Raw genomic sequence first — 15,110 nt, 5'->3', positions numbered from 1 at the left:
TGTAATCCTAGCACTTTGGGAGTCTGAGGCAAACGGACCACTTGAGGTCAGGAGTTTGAAAGCAGCCTGGCCAACATGGTGAAACCCCGTCTCTACTAAAAACACAAAAATTAGCTGGAAGTGGTGATGCGCACCCACAGTCTCAGCTATCTGGGAGGCTGAGGCAGGAGAATTGCTTGAACCTGTGAGGTAGAGGTTGCAGTGAGTTGAGATGGGACCACTGCACTCCAGCCTGAGTGACAAAGCAAGAATCTGTCTCAAAAGAGAAAAAAAAGAATTGTTAATGGCATTACTCCCCAAAGTGATCTACAGAATGAATGCAATGCCTATCAAAATCTTAGTGGCTTTTTTTTTTTTTGTAGAAATAGAAAACCTGACCTGAAAATTTACATGAAATTTTAAGAGACTCCAAGCAACCAAAATAGTCTTGAAAAGAATAAAAAGTGGGAGGACTCAAGTGGCCAGCTTGCACAGTTGGTTAAGGTGTAGGGCCTGCAATTGCAAGGTTGCTGTTTTGAATCCCTGGTGGAGCCAGTCTTGAAGTGGTGAAAAGTGGGACGACTCACATTATCTTGTTTCAAAACTTACTATAAAACTACAATAACCAAAACAGTGTAGAACTGGCATAAAGACAGACATACATGTCAATAGCTTAGAATTGACAGTCCAAAAATAAACCCATACATCTATAGTCAATTGATTTTTCACAACAGTGCCATGGCCATTAAATGGGGAAAGAATGCCTCTTCAATAAATGGTACTGGAACAATTAGCTATCCACATGCAAAGGAAAGAAATTGGAACCTTATCTTAAACCACATGCAAAAATTAACTCAAAATGCTTCAAAGACCACAGAGCTATAAGTATAAACCTTTTAGAAGAAAACACAGGAGGCCAGGTGTGGTGGTTCACTCCCATAATCCCAGCACTTTGGGAGGTAGAGGTGGGCAGATCACCTGAGGTCAGGAGTTTGAGACCAGCCTGACCAACATGGAGAAACCCCATCTCTACTAAAAACACAAAATTAGCTGGGCCTGGTGGTACATGCCTGTAATCCCAGCTACTTAGGAGGCTGAGGCAGGAGGATCACTTGAACCTGGAAGACAGAGGTTTTGGTGAGCTGAGATTGTGCCGCTGCATTCTAGCCTGGGCAACGAGAGTGAAACGCCATCTCAAAAAATAAGAAAACAGGCGTAAATCTTAATAACCTTGGATTGGTGATGGTTTTTTAGACATGAAACCAAATGCATAAGCAGCAAAGAAAGCTTGAAAAAAAATGGACTTCATCAAAATATAAAAGCTTTTGTGCATTAAATGATGCTACTAAGAGAGTGAAAATACATCTAACAGTATAGGAAAAATACTTGCAAATCATATATTCGATAAGTATCTCTATCTATGCACAATATATAAAGAACCCTTACAACTCGTTTTAAAAAAGACAATTCAATGAAAACATGAGTAAGCAAGATCAAGGACTTCAATATACATTTCTCCAAAGAAAATATACCAAACATACACACACACAAAAAGATGCTCCATGCCATTAATCATAAGGTAAATGTAAGTCAAAGCCATAGTGAGATACTACTCACATCCAGTAGAATGAATGAATGAATAGAACATTGAGACGGGTCTGAGGTCTGAAGCTGCCCAGTACAAACCAATTATAGCTTAGAGCTTTATGATATTCCCAGGGCAGACGTATCATTTTTGCCTGAGAGCTTGACCAACAATGTCTATGAAAACAGAGTCAACTGCTGAGTCCAGTGTTTTATGGAAGAGAGTAGGTAAAACAAGTGTTTTCCAAACATTTTCTGTACTTGAGAAGGATCAGATAGGTGCACATGTGTTCTATTTGAACACAGTAACACAGAATTTCTCCTTAAAGATCGCTGGATTCAACTTCCTCATCTTATAATCAAGGGAAGTGAGACACAGAGATGAGGTGACTTGTGCAGGGTCACCAAAAAGAACTGAGCCTAGAGTCCTGGTCTTTTAGGACTCCCAAAGAGAAGAGCATTATTTGCCAAGATGTGATCATTGCTGGGGTGTGAGTCAAAATTGCCAGCAGCAATGGACCAAAAGTTCTGGGGGTCTCTTAGACCATTTTGGCTCTCTTAAACAAGTTGGGGGTTGGGAGGGTGCTCAGAATTCTGGGACAAGTGAGAAAACAGAGATTCCTGCAGGCTAGGGTACTGTGTTCTTATAATACACACGCCCACCCTCCTTTCTGATGCCCCAGTAGAAGACTAATTCATAGACACAGCTTCATGAGAAGCTCAGGGAGATCATCCTATTAAATGCATCGAAGAGTCAGAAAAGAAGTGGGGGTGGAGCACAAGCCATTGCAAGCAGCAGCTGCTCTTGAAGGAGTCAGCTGTTCAATACTGGAGGATGCGCTGCAGGCAGGGCTGAGCAGAGTGTGATGAATGGATTCATTTACAGTCTGAGAAACAATAAGCCTTCTTTGACAGAGCACTTAAATCCTGAATTCCCAGTTCAGTCAAGAGGAGGCCAAAGGAAGCAAGGGGGCTGCTGCCAGGCGAGCCTGGTTGTGGGGCTTTGCCTTTGTGAAAGTGGTTGAGACAGCTCAGAGACCCGTTGTCTCCTCCAAGAAGAGGAGCAGGGGATCTTGAGTGCCCAGTGATTTTATTATTAAAGTGAGATCCACTTCCATCACCCTCTACCCTGTTCTCTGCAGGAGAAAATAATCCTTGGGTATAAAAATCAGACCCAAGAGAGGACCCTAAATTGAGGTAAGGAGCCCCTGAACCCAGGCCTAGCTTAACCACAGAATTCCTTTTGTGGCATAGAGTCAGTCATATCATGCCTTTGGATCTCAGTTTTCCCATTTCTACAGCAAAGGGGCAGAAACAAATGACCACTTCTCCCATCCATGACATTTTACATAACTCTAGACCACGTAACCCGGAATAAGTGCTTTGCCCTCTCTGGCCTCAGAGTTCTTGTGGCCAAATGAATGAGCCATCTGTGAGCTGGTCAAGCTCTAGAATATGTTGGGTTTGAGCAACAGGACCCTCACAAAAACACAGGATACAAGGTGACTTCCTAACCACCTTGGGTAGGAAGGGAGCCTGCTTTTGGCCCTTCTCTAAAGGGAGCCCTCTTTTGCTTTCACCACCCAAATTCAAAGTCCTCTTCACTTTAGAAGGAGCAATTAAAGTTGCTCCCTAGAGGGGAACTTTAACTTTAGCTCCTTCCTAGAGGGGAACTTTAACTTTAGCTCCTCCCTAGAGGGAAACTATAATTGCTCCCTCTATGGAGCAACTTCAATTGCTCCTTCTAAAGTGAAGAGAAGGAGTTTGAATTTGGGTGGTGAAAGCAAAAGAGGGCTCCCGTTAGAGAATGTCTGGGTAGGAAGTCACCTTGTATCCTGTGTTTTTGTGGGGGTCCTGTTGCCCAAACCCAACATGTTCTAGAGCTTGACCAGCTCATAGATGTCTCATTCATTTGGCTACAATGACAAACCTACAGCCAATATCATATTGAATGGGCAAAAGCTGGAAGCATTCCCTTTGAAATCAGGCACTAGACAAGGGTACCCTCTCTCTCATTACTCCTTTTCAATATAGTATTGGAAGTTCTAGCCAGAGCAATCAGGCAAGAAAAAGAAATAAAGGGTATTTAATTAGAAAAGGAGGAAGTCAAACTGTCTCTATTTGCAGAGGACACAATTGTATATTTAGGATACCCCATCATCTCAGCCCAAAATCTTCTCAATCTGATAAGCAACTTCAGCAAAGTCTCGGGATACAAAATCAATGTGCAGACATCACAAGCATTCCTATATACCAATAACAGACAGAGAGCCAAATCAGGAGCAAACTCCCATTCACAATTGCTACAAAGAGAATAAAATACCTAGGAATACAACTAACAAAGGATGTAAACGACCTTTTCAAGGAGAACTACAAACCACTGCTCAACGAAATGAGAGGACACAAACAGATGGAAAACATTCCATGCTCATGGTTAGGAAGAATCAATATCGTGAAAATGGCCATACTGCCCAAAGTAATTTATAGATTCAATGCTCTCCCCATCAAGCTACCAATTATCTTCTTCACAGAACTGGAAAAAAAACACTTTAAACATCATATGGAATCACAAGAGAGCCCACATAGCCAAGATAATCCTAAGCAAAAAGAACAAAGCTGGAGGCATCACACTACCAGACTTCAAACTATACTACAAGGCTATGGTAATCAAAACAGCATGGTACTGGTACCAAAACAGAGACATAGACCATGGAACAGAACAGAGGCCTCAGAAGCAACACCACACATCCACAACCATCTGATCTTTGACAAACCTGACAAAAACAAGCAATGGAGAAAGGACTCCACGTTTAATAAATGGTGTTGGGAAAACGGGCTAACCATGTGCAGAAAGCTAAAACTGGACCCCTTCTTTACACCTTACAGTAAAATTAACTCCAAATGGATTAAAGATTTAAACATAAAACCTAACACCATAAAAACACTAGAAGAAAACGTAGGCAAAACCATCCAGGACATAGGCATAGGCAAGAACTTCATGACTAAAACACCAAAAGCAATGGCAATGAAAGCCAAAATAGACACATGGGATCTAATTAAAATTCAGAGCTTCTGTACAGCAAAAGAAACCATCATTAGAGTGAACCAGCAACCAACAGAATGTGAAAAATTTTTGCAGTCTACGCATCTGACAAAGGGCTAATATACAGAATCTACAAAGAACTAAAAGAGATATACAAGAAAAAAACAAACAACCCTATTCAAAAGTGGGCAAAGGATATGAACAGACACTTTTCAAAAGAAGACATATATGACGCCAACAAACATATGAAAAAATGCTCATCATCCCTGGTCATTAGAGAAATGCAAATCAAAACTACATCGAGATACCATCTCACGCTAGTTAGAATAGTGATCACTAAAAAAATCTGGAGACAACAGATGCTGGAGAGGATGTGGAGAAACAGGAATACTCTTACATAGTTGGTGGGAGTGTAAATTAGTTCAACCATTGTAGAAGACAGTGTGGCGATTTCTCAAGGATCTAGAAATAGAAATTCCATTTGACCCAGCAATCCCATTACTGGGCACATACCCAAAGAACTATAAGTCGTTCTACTATAAAGATACATGCACACATATGTTCACTGCAGCCCTGTGTACAATAGCAAAGACCTGGAACCAATCCAAATGCCCATCAATGATAAACTGGACAAAGAAAATATGGCATATATAAACCATGCAGCCATAAAAAAACTATGAGTTCATGTCCTTTGCAGGGACCTGGATGAATCTAGAAACCATTATTCTCAGCAAACTGACACAAGGACAGAAAACCAAACACTGCATGTTCTCACTCACAGGCAGGTGTTGAACTATGAGAACATGTGGTCTTAGGGAGAGGAGCATCACACACTGGGGGCAGTTGTGGGGGGTGGCTAGGGAAGGGACAGTGGGCGGTAGGGAGGGTGGGGAGGGATAACATGGGGAAAAATGCTGGATATAGTATGCACCTATGCAACAACCCTGCATGACCTGCACTTGTACCCCAGAACCTAAAGTAAAATTAAAAAAAAAAAAGTTGCTCCCTCTGAAGTACAAATGATCCATTCACTTCATTATCTGAATTCCTTGCACATGATAGATACTTGATACACATCTCCAAATGAAGAAAATAATTGGACTCAAATCACTCTTAGGTATGCACAGCCCTCAGGGCTCACCCACCAAAGAGATTTGTCTTTTCAAACCCAGATCCAAAGACAGGCTTTGGAAGTTCGTAAACGCCCTGCAATCAGTTAACACCTTACAGGCATGTGTATATAAGTGCTCATTTCTAGAGAGAAAGTCTATAACTCTCATCAGATTCTCAAAGAGAAAATGTGTCTCCTTTTGTCGCTCCCCCACCCAAGCTTGGGACCCAGCTCACACTACGCTCATGAGCCCAGGCAGACCTCAGGGGCAGAGCAGTCATGGCCCAGGAAATAGCACATTTGGGGTGAGGTCTCAGGTTCCAAGGATGTGGATGGGTGAAGTATGCAAGGACCACAGAGCTTAACCACTGAGCCAGGGACAGAAAGATGAAGGTTCCCAGTTGTTTAGGGCCTCCTCTCCATTGGAGATGATTTATTTTGTGTCTTTAACCTCATCTCACCTGAGAGGTCCTCAAAGGCAGGGACTTTGCATTCCCAGCCTGCACTAACAAGCTTCTCACAGGAAGCTGGGGTTTGGTATGTTCATGTTGATCTGAACTGAACTTAAAATTTGTTACTTCCTCCTCTGACATCCCAAGTCTGACCTAGACAAACTCTTAATACCCAGGAGACCCAACACCAGGCTTCTCTGATAACTAAAAAGCCTAAGGAAATATTTAGGCTGTGTCAAGTCCTGGACTTTGCTGGGGTTGAGTAGCTGCGGCGAAATGGTGGCACCAAATAAAAGGATACTAAACAAAGGAGGAGCCATCATAGAAGGTGTAATGCAATTTAAAGGCCTTCTTGGGCATCTTCCCCTCTTGAGATTGCTGACTAAAGAGAAGATGGTGGGCAGAAGATGGTTGAGGGGTGGGGGTGAGAGTCTGAGCACTCGCAGTGGGAGGATAATGTAAACTCTGGGTCTGAGAGTCTCCTTTGTGAGGCGACGTTAGATGAGAGGGCATCTTTGCCTTGTAGTTTCGTAAGATCATGGGGTTGGAGATATTCTTCACTTTCCACACAGCCTTTTCGGCTTCTCTGCAGAGAAGGAGACCAGCATATTTTCAGCCTCTTGGTTCTCACTCACCAGGGATGCTCTCTACAGTCCCTCCTTAGTGCCCAAGCCCCCATCCCATTCCCCCGTCCCCAAAGTACATGTCACCAACCCATGCTCCTTCGTCCATAAAGGTAGTTTTTGGAAGAACTGGGAGTTCCCACTGCATCTCTAAGAACATCCCTTACCTCATGTCCACCTGAGCCTGAGGGTGAGGACCTATAGAGTGGGACTGTGTGTGGAAGTTGCCAGAGGGTTGGGAGGATCCTGGGGTTTTGAAGACCTTGCTCACCCTAGCTCCTGAGGTTTTGGAGAACAGAATTTCCTTCCAGAGTGTCACAGTGGGGAGGCAAACTGAGTGGCTGCCCTCTCCCCATGGGCTGGCCCAGTGACCCCAGGAGACATATATGACTAAGCTATAGATGTGAACAGGCTCTTAAATCCTTTACGGACAATGACCTGGGCCCTCAGAGAAATGTTGAGTAAATTGTGAGGGCTTGTGGGATGGACCCACAGAATGATAAAAACCACTAATCACCCACGTCAAGGGTCTTTTTGGTTTGTTTTCAGAGGTTTTTGTTTGTCTTGTAGAACATCTAGCAAATAAACAGTCAGGGCACAAGAGCCCTAACTGCAAGGAACTACACAAAGGAGTGTCCCCAGCAAGGCACTGAGGAGGTGGAGAGCATTACTGGGCAGGGGCAGGAGGCAGACCACTGGAGCTGCATGAGCTCAGGGAATTCCTTACCAACATACCTGCTTAGGCTGCCTCAGTTTCCCCATCCACAAAATAGGCATCAATCCTGTCTTCCTTGCATGGTTGCAGTGATGTTGTAGGGAGGATGGTGAGCAGGGAAGGACAGGAGTGTGTGTGCCTGTGAGGGTCGCTGCACCTGTGACTGTTGTGGGGAGTACCACATAACCCATGCTCCCAGGCGGCATGTCTCACACTCCTGTGACTGTCCACTCACGCACAAGCAGGGGCTCCCAGCTAGGGCTGGGCTTTCTGAGAACCCCTGCCTCCCCCGACCCAAGCATTGAGGTGCTCACATGTGGCGACACAGCTCCTGCAGCTTCTTCTGGGCCTCAGGGCAGGGGTTGCTGAACTCCAGGTTGTTGGCAGAGGTTCCCACTCCTTGATGCAGGGGTGGCATGCTGACATCTTCTGCAGTTCTAGACTTGCCTGTAGTTGGAGGGGAAGAAGTTAGTGAGCTGCTCAAGACCATGGGAACCCACCTTTTGCATCAACATGACCTGGGTGTGAGACCTGGAGTCAAAGGAGATCATTTTGGAGCTTTAAAATCTGTCCCACTGGATTTTGGAGCTGCATGGGCCCTGTAACCCCTTTGTTTTGACCAATTTTTCCATTGGGAACAGCTGTATTTACCCAATACCTGCACCCCCACTGTGTCCAGGAAATAACTAGCTTGCTTTTGATTTTACAGGCTCATAGGTGGAAGGAATTTGCCTTGTCTCAGATGAGACTTTGGACTGTGGACTTTTGGGTTAATGCTGAAGCAAGTTAAGACTTTGGGGGACTGTTGGGAAGGCATGCTTGGTTTGAAATGTGAGGACATGGTCAGGCACAGAGGCTCGTGCCTGCAATCCCAGCACTTTGGGAGACTGAGGTTGGCAGATCACCTGAGGTCAGGAGTTTGAGACCAGGCTGGCCAACATGGTGAAACCCCATCTATACTAAAAATACAAAAGTTAGCTGAGTGTGCTGGTGTGCACTTATATAGTTCCAGCTCTTCAGGAGGCTGAGGCCGGAGAATCTCTTGAACCTGGGAGGTGGAGGTTGCAGTGAACCAAGATCACACAACTGCACTCTAGTGTGGGTAACAGAGTGAGACTCCATCTAAAAAAAAAAAAAAAATGTGAGGACATGAGATTTGGAGGAGCCAAGGGCAGAATGATATTGTTTAGCTGTGTCCCCACCCAAATCTTAACTTGAATTGTGTCTCTCAGAATTCCAATGTGTTGTTGGAGAGAACTAGGGGGAGGTAACTGAAGTATGGAGGTGATCTTTCCCATGTTATTCTTGTGATAGTGAATAAGTCTCACGAGATCTGATGTGTTTATCAGGCGTTTCTGCTTTTGCTTCCTCATTTTCTCTTGCCATCACCATGTAAGAAGTGGCTTTCACTTCTCACCATGATTCTGAGGCCTCCTCAGCTATGTAGAACTATAAGCCCAATTAAACCTCTTTTTTTCCCCAAGTCTTAGATACGTCTTTATTAGCAGCATAAAACTAATACAGGAGGGGTTTCAGAAAAATGGTTTCTCAAGACATTGTGTTCACCAGGGGACATGGGGCTGGGAAGAGCAGAAGAGTGGCATCCTTCAAGTGTCAGAATATTGGGGATGGCATTGATGCTCCCCAGGAATTATTGATTGGTCAGTTATCAAACAGAAATGTTACTCATACTGCGAGTCGTCTATGAAGGATGTGTCAGGGACTGACTTGTGTAAAGGGATAAGACTGGCCATGTCTCCCAGGGTGTCCTCAGGCAGTTGTCAGGTGGTATGAACATGTGGTCATGTGGAGTTGTGGTGGCGATCTTCCCACCATAGGTTCCAGGGTCATCTGTTTAGTCATTTGTGTCAGGTCCTGCCTACACTGAACTTCCTCTGACTCCCACCCAGCTGCAGCCTCGAAGTATGTAGGCTCAAATTCTCCTTGGATTTGAGGATAAAACCTGGCTTTAGGTGAGGGCATATCTCAGGCTCTAACTGAAGCTCTGAGGACCTAAGAATGGAGCCTTCCTTGCTGCTGGGGAAGCCCAGGGGTTTCTGGCCAGTACTTGAGGACCATCTCTGGTATCTGCCACCCTGAGTTGTTCCTGGTCCTTCCCCCACTTCTTCTGTCAACAGGGGACAGAAACTGAACCTTGAGCTCAAACCTAGGGTCTGAGGTTCAGTTACCTGCTAGCTGGCCACCTGGAACATCTGCTGGATTAAGCCTCCATGTTTTGCCTGCCTCAGGCTGCCTTGGGCTTTTCAAAGGTGACAGCCTCATGCTTTGACTAGGTAGTGCTAACAACAGTTCTCTTGTAATGTTGGACATCTTCCAGAAATAGCTGCTGTCCCTTCAGGGAGTAAGCCCAATTCCTGGAGCTGATGCTCAAAGTCAGTCTGGCCCCAGAACTGCCAGGAGGGGAGGTGGAAGGAATAGCATGTGAACATGGAATGGATGGGGGAGGCCCCCAAATCCAAAGTGACTTCAAACCAGAATAGCTATAGCGAAATCAGGCATCATTCATACATATGCCATCAGACAATAGGCATAAACTGGGACCTTCCTGGGCTAGCTGGGACCCACAGTTACTTATAAGCTGTGAGGCAAGGTTAATCACCCATGCTAGCATGCATCTGTGAGCCTAAGTCCTAAACAAGATTAAGACCCTATAATGCAGCATCACTGAATATACATCCTAGTATGAACGATGCAACAAGGTGGTCAAAAGTTGGGTGGCAAAGGAAAGCAGCCACATAGACAAGGAGGCCAACAGACATGCAGCAGTCCCCCTGATCCCTCAGGGATACATTCCAGGACCCCTAGTAAATGCCTGAAAATATGGACAGTACCAAACCTGCATATGCTATGCTTTTTACATGCACACCTATGATAAAGTTTAACTGATAAATTGGACCCTAAGAGATTAACAATAACTAATATGAAATAGAAAAATTAAAACAATATATTGTAATAAAAGTTAGGTAGAGAGGTGGGGAAAGACAGCCAAATAGAAGTCTCTACTGATCGTCCTCCCCATAGGAACACCAAATTTTACAACTATCTACACTAAAAAAAGCATCTTCAAAATAACCAAAAACCAGGTGAGTACTCATAGTACCAGACTTTAACTTCACATTGCTGAAAGAGGCACTGAAGAGGTAGGAAAGACAGTCTTGAATTGCTGACACCGCCACTCCCCAGCAGCTGCATGGCACAGAGAATCGATGCCTTTGGGAGAGGGAGAGTGCAGGGGTTGTCAGATTTTGCATTGAACTCAGTGCTTCCCTGTCACAGTGGAAAGCAAAACCAGGCTGAACTCAGCTGAAGCCCACTCATGGAGGGAGCATTTAGACCTGCCCTAGCCAAAGGGAAATCACCCATCCTAGCAGTTGCATCTTGAGTTTTGGCAAGCCTGTCCACTGTGCGCTAAAGGGCTCTGGAGTTCTAAGTAAACTTGAAAGGCAGCCTAGGCCACAAGGACTGTAACTCCTAGGCAAGCCTAGCTGAGCTGAGCTCAGAGCCAGTCGATTTAGAGGGCATGCAACCTACTAAGACACCAGCTGGGGCAGCTAAGGGAGTGCTTGTGACACCTCTCCCCCAATCCCAAGTGGTGTAGCTCATGGCTCCAAGAAAGACCTCTTCCTTCTACTTGAGGAGAGAAGAGGGAAGAGTAAAAAGGACTCTGTTTTTCATCTTTAAATACCAATTTAGTCACAGTAGGATAGGGTACCAGTCAGTGTCGTGAGGTCCCTATTCCAGGCCCTAGCACCCAGATGACATTTCTAGATATATCCTGGGCCAGAAGGGAACCCACTTCCTTGAAGGGAAGGACCCTGTCCTGTCAGGATCCATCACCTGCTGACTGAACAGCCCTTGAGCCCTGAATAACCAGCAGTGATATCAAGGTAGTATTCTGTGGATCTTGCGTGAGACCCTGAGACGTGCTACCTTCAGGTGAGACTCAGCACATTCTCAGATGTGATGGTCACAGTGAGGGACTCCTTCTGCTTGAGAAAAGCAGAGGGAAAAGTAAAGAGGACTTAGTATTACACCTTATTTACCAACTCAGCAATGAGGAGGCAGAGCACTAAGGGACTCTTAGGGTCCCTGATTCTAGGCCTTGGCTCTTAGATGGCATTTCTATACCTGTCCTGGGGCAGAGGGGAGTCCCAGGCCTGACAGCAATAATCACAAACTAACTGAAGAGCCCTTGGACCTTAAGTGAACAGTGGGAGTAGCCTGGCAGTAATCCCCATGGGCCTGGTGGTGGTGGCCAAAAGGTGAGACTCCTTTGCCTGTGGAAGAGGGAGGGAAGCGTGGGAAAAGGTTTCATGGCTTCAGTGCTAGCTCAGCCACTCTCAATATGTTACAATAAAACATCAGGTAGATTTTTAAGATTTTTGACTCTAGTTCTGGCTCCCAGACAGCATCTCTGGACCTGCCTGGGGCCTGAGGGAACTCTCTGCACAAAAGAAAAGAACAGACACCTGGCTGGCTTCACCACCTGCTGATTGTAGATCCCTAGGGCCTTGAACAAATATAGACAGTAGTCAGGTAGTGGTTACAACAGGGCTTGAGCAAGACCTAGTGCTGTGCTAGCTTCAGGTTTCACCCAGTGCAGTCCCAGTGGTGGTGGTCACAGGGCTACTTTGTCATCCCATCCCCAGCTCCAGGTGGCTCAGCATAGAAAGAAGCTCCATTTGTTTGGGAGAAAGTAAAGGAAGAGAACAAGAGTCTCTGTCTGGTAATCTAGAGAATTCTGGATCTTACCCAAGACCACCAAGGCAGTACCTCGTTGAGTCTGCAAGAACCACAATGTTACTGGGCTTGGGGAGCCCCTAATGCAGATATGGCTTAGATCACATCACCCAAGCCTTTTCAAATACCTGGAAAACCTTCCCAAGAAAATAAAGTACAAACAAGGCCAGACTGTGAAGACTACAATAAATACCTAACTCTTCAATGCCCAGACACCTACGAACATCCACAAGCATCAAGACCATCCAGGAAGACATGATTTCACTAAATGAACTACATAAAGCACCAGTGACCAATCCTGTAGAAACAGATACGTTACCTTTCAGACAGAGAATTTAAAATAGCTGGTTTGGGGAAACTCAAAGAAATTAAAGATAACACAGAGAAAGAATTCAGAATTCTATCATTTAGCAAAACGATTGAAATAATTTTAAAGAATCAAGCAGAAATTCTGGATTTAAAAATGCAATTGGCATACTAAAGAATGAGTCAGAATCTTTTAATAGTAGAATTTATCAAGCAGAACAAAGAATTAGTGAGTTTGAAGACAGGCTATTTAAAAATATGCAGTCAGAGACAAAAGAATAAAGAATGAAACATGGCTACAAGATCTAGAAAATAACCTCAAAAGGGCAAATTTAAGAGTTATTGGCCTTAAAGATGAGGTAGAGAAAGAGATGGGGTAAAAGTTTATTCAAAGAAATAATAACAGAGAACATCCAAAACTTAGAGAAAGATATCAAAATTCAAGAACAAGAAGGTTATAGAACACTAAGCGGATTTAACCCAAAGGAGACTACTTCAAGGCATTTAATAACCAAACTCCCAAAAGTCAGTAATCCTAAAAAAGGATACTAAAAGTAGCAAGAGAAAAGAAACAAATAACATACAATGGAGCTCCAATACTTTTCAGTAGAATTTTCAGCAGAAACCTTACAGGCCAGGAGAGAGTGAAATGACATGTTTAAAGTGCTGAAGGAAAAAACCTTTTACCCTAGAATAGCATATCTGGTGAAAATATCCTTCAAACATGAAGAAATAAAGACTTTCCTGGACAAACAAAGCTGAGAGATTTCATCAACAACCAGACCTCTCCTAAATGAAATGCTAAAGGGAGTAGGTCAATCAGAAAGAAAAAGTGTTAATGAGCAATAAGAAATCATCTGAAAGCATGAAACTCACTGGTAATAGTAAGTACAGAGAAAACCAGAATATTACAACATTGATACTGAGGTGTATAAACTACTACTATCCCAAGTAGAAAAACTAAAAGATGAACTCATCAAAAATAATAGCTACAGGCCAGTGCAGTGGCTCACACCTGTAATTCCAGCACTGTCAGAGGCCGAGGCAATCACTTGAGGTCAGGAGTTGGAGAACAGCCTGGCCAACATAATGAAACCCCATCTTTACTAAAAATACAAAAATTAGCTGTGTGTGGTGACATGCACCTGTGGTCCCAGCAACTTGGGAGGTTGAAGCACGTGAATCTCTTGAACCCAGGAGGAGGAGGGTGTAGTTAGCCAAGATGTGCCACTGCACTACAGCCTGGGCAACAGAGCGAGACCCCATCTCAAAAATAATAACAATAATAATAATAATAATTACAGGCCAGGCGCGGTGGCTCACACCTGTAATCCCAGCACTTTGGGAGGCTGAGGCGGGTGGATCACGAGGTCAAGAGATCGAGACCATCCTGGTCAACATGGTGAAACTCCGTCTCTACTAAAAATACAAAAAATTGGCAGGGCATGGTGGTGCGTGCCTGTAATCCCAGCTACTCAGAACTGAGGCAGGAGAATTGTCTGAACCTGGGAGGCGGAGGTTGCGGTAAGCTGAGATTGCGCCATTGCACTCCAGCCTGGGTAAAAGGAGCGAAACTCCGTCTCAAAAATAATAATAATAATAATAACTACAACAACTTTTTAAGATATAGTAAAATAAGATAAATATAGAAACAATAAAAATGTGGGGAGATGAAGTTAAGGTGTAGAGTTTTATTAGTTTTCTTTTTGCTTGTTTCTTTATGTAAACAGTGTGAAGTTGTTATCAGCTTAAAATAATGAGTTATAGGATAGTATTTGCAAGCCTCATGGTAACCTCAAATAAAAAAAAAAACAGATGCACAAAACATAAAAGACAAGAAATGTAATCATACCACCAGAGAAAATCATTTTCAGTAAAAGGAAGACAGGAGGGAAGGAAAGAAGAATGAGAATACTACAAAACAACCAGAGAAACAAACAATAAAATGGCAGGAGTAAATCCTTACTTATCAATAATAACATTAAATGTAAATGGACTAAGCTCTCCAATCAAAAGACATACAATTGTTGGATGGATGAAAAAACAAGACCAAATGATTAGAAGCACTTCACTTATAAAGATGCAAACAGACTGAAAATAAAGGAATGAAAAAACATATTATATGCCAATGGAAACCAAAAAAGAGCAGGAGTAGCTATACTTAGACAAAATAGATTTTGAAACAAAAACTATAGGAAGAGACAAGGAAGGTCACTATATAATAAAGAAGTCACCAAAAAAATATAACAATTGTAAATATATATATACATACATACCCAACACTGGAGCACCCAGATTTATAAAGCAAATATTATTAGAGCTACAGAAAGAGAATGACCCCAATAAAATAATATCTGGAGATATCAACACCCTACTTTCAGCATTGGACAGATCTTCCAGACAGAAAATCAACAAAGAAATATCAGACTTAATCTGCACTATACACTAAATGTACCTAATAGATATTTACAGAACATTTCATCCAATGGCTGCAAAGTACACATTCTTTTCCTTAGCACATGGATAATTCTCAAAG

At 43.5% G+C, this 15,110-nt stretch overlaps 1 protein-coding gene across 14 annotated transcripts in view; it reads right to left on the bottom strand.

The window, feature by feature from the left end:
- The window catches only part of C15H3orf20 (chromosome 15 C3orf20 homolog), a 114,191-nt gene that overhangs the window by 77,138 nt on the left and 21,943 nt on the right, over window positions 1-15,110 (bottom strand). For all 14 annotated transcript variants that reach the window (XR_008476836.2, XM_035273753.3, XM_054245964.2 and 11 more), the window contains 2 exons: window positions 7,822-7,954; window positions 6,471-6,755 (listed from right to left, as the gene is read on the bottom strand). Coding sequence is in view for 13 of the 14 variants with exons in the window: in XM_035273753.3 (XP_035129644.2) it covers window positions 6,471-6,755; window positions 7,822-7,954 (418 nt within the window). In the remaining variant the exon portion in view is untranslated. The remainder of the gene's footprint in view (window positions 1-6,470; window positions 6,756-7,821; window positions 7,955-15,110) is intronic.

The sequence above is a fragment of the Callithrix jacchus genome, chromosome 15, assembly GCF_049354715.1.
Source record: "Callithrix jacchus isolate 240 chromosome 15, calJac240_pri, whole genome shotgun sequence".
NCBI lineage: Eukaryota > Metazoa > Chordata > Mammalia > Primates > Cebidae > Callithrix > Callithrix jacchus.
Note: the sequence above shows the minus strand (reverse complement) of the source record. Positions and strands in the feature narration are given on the sequence as shown.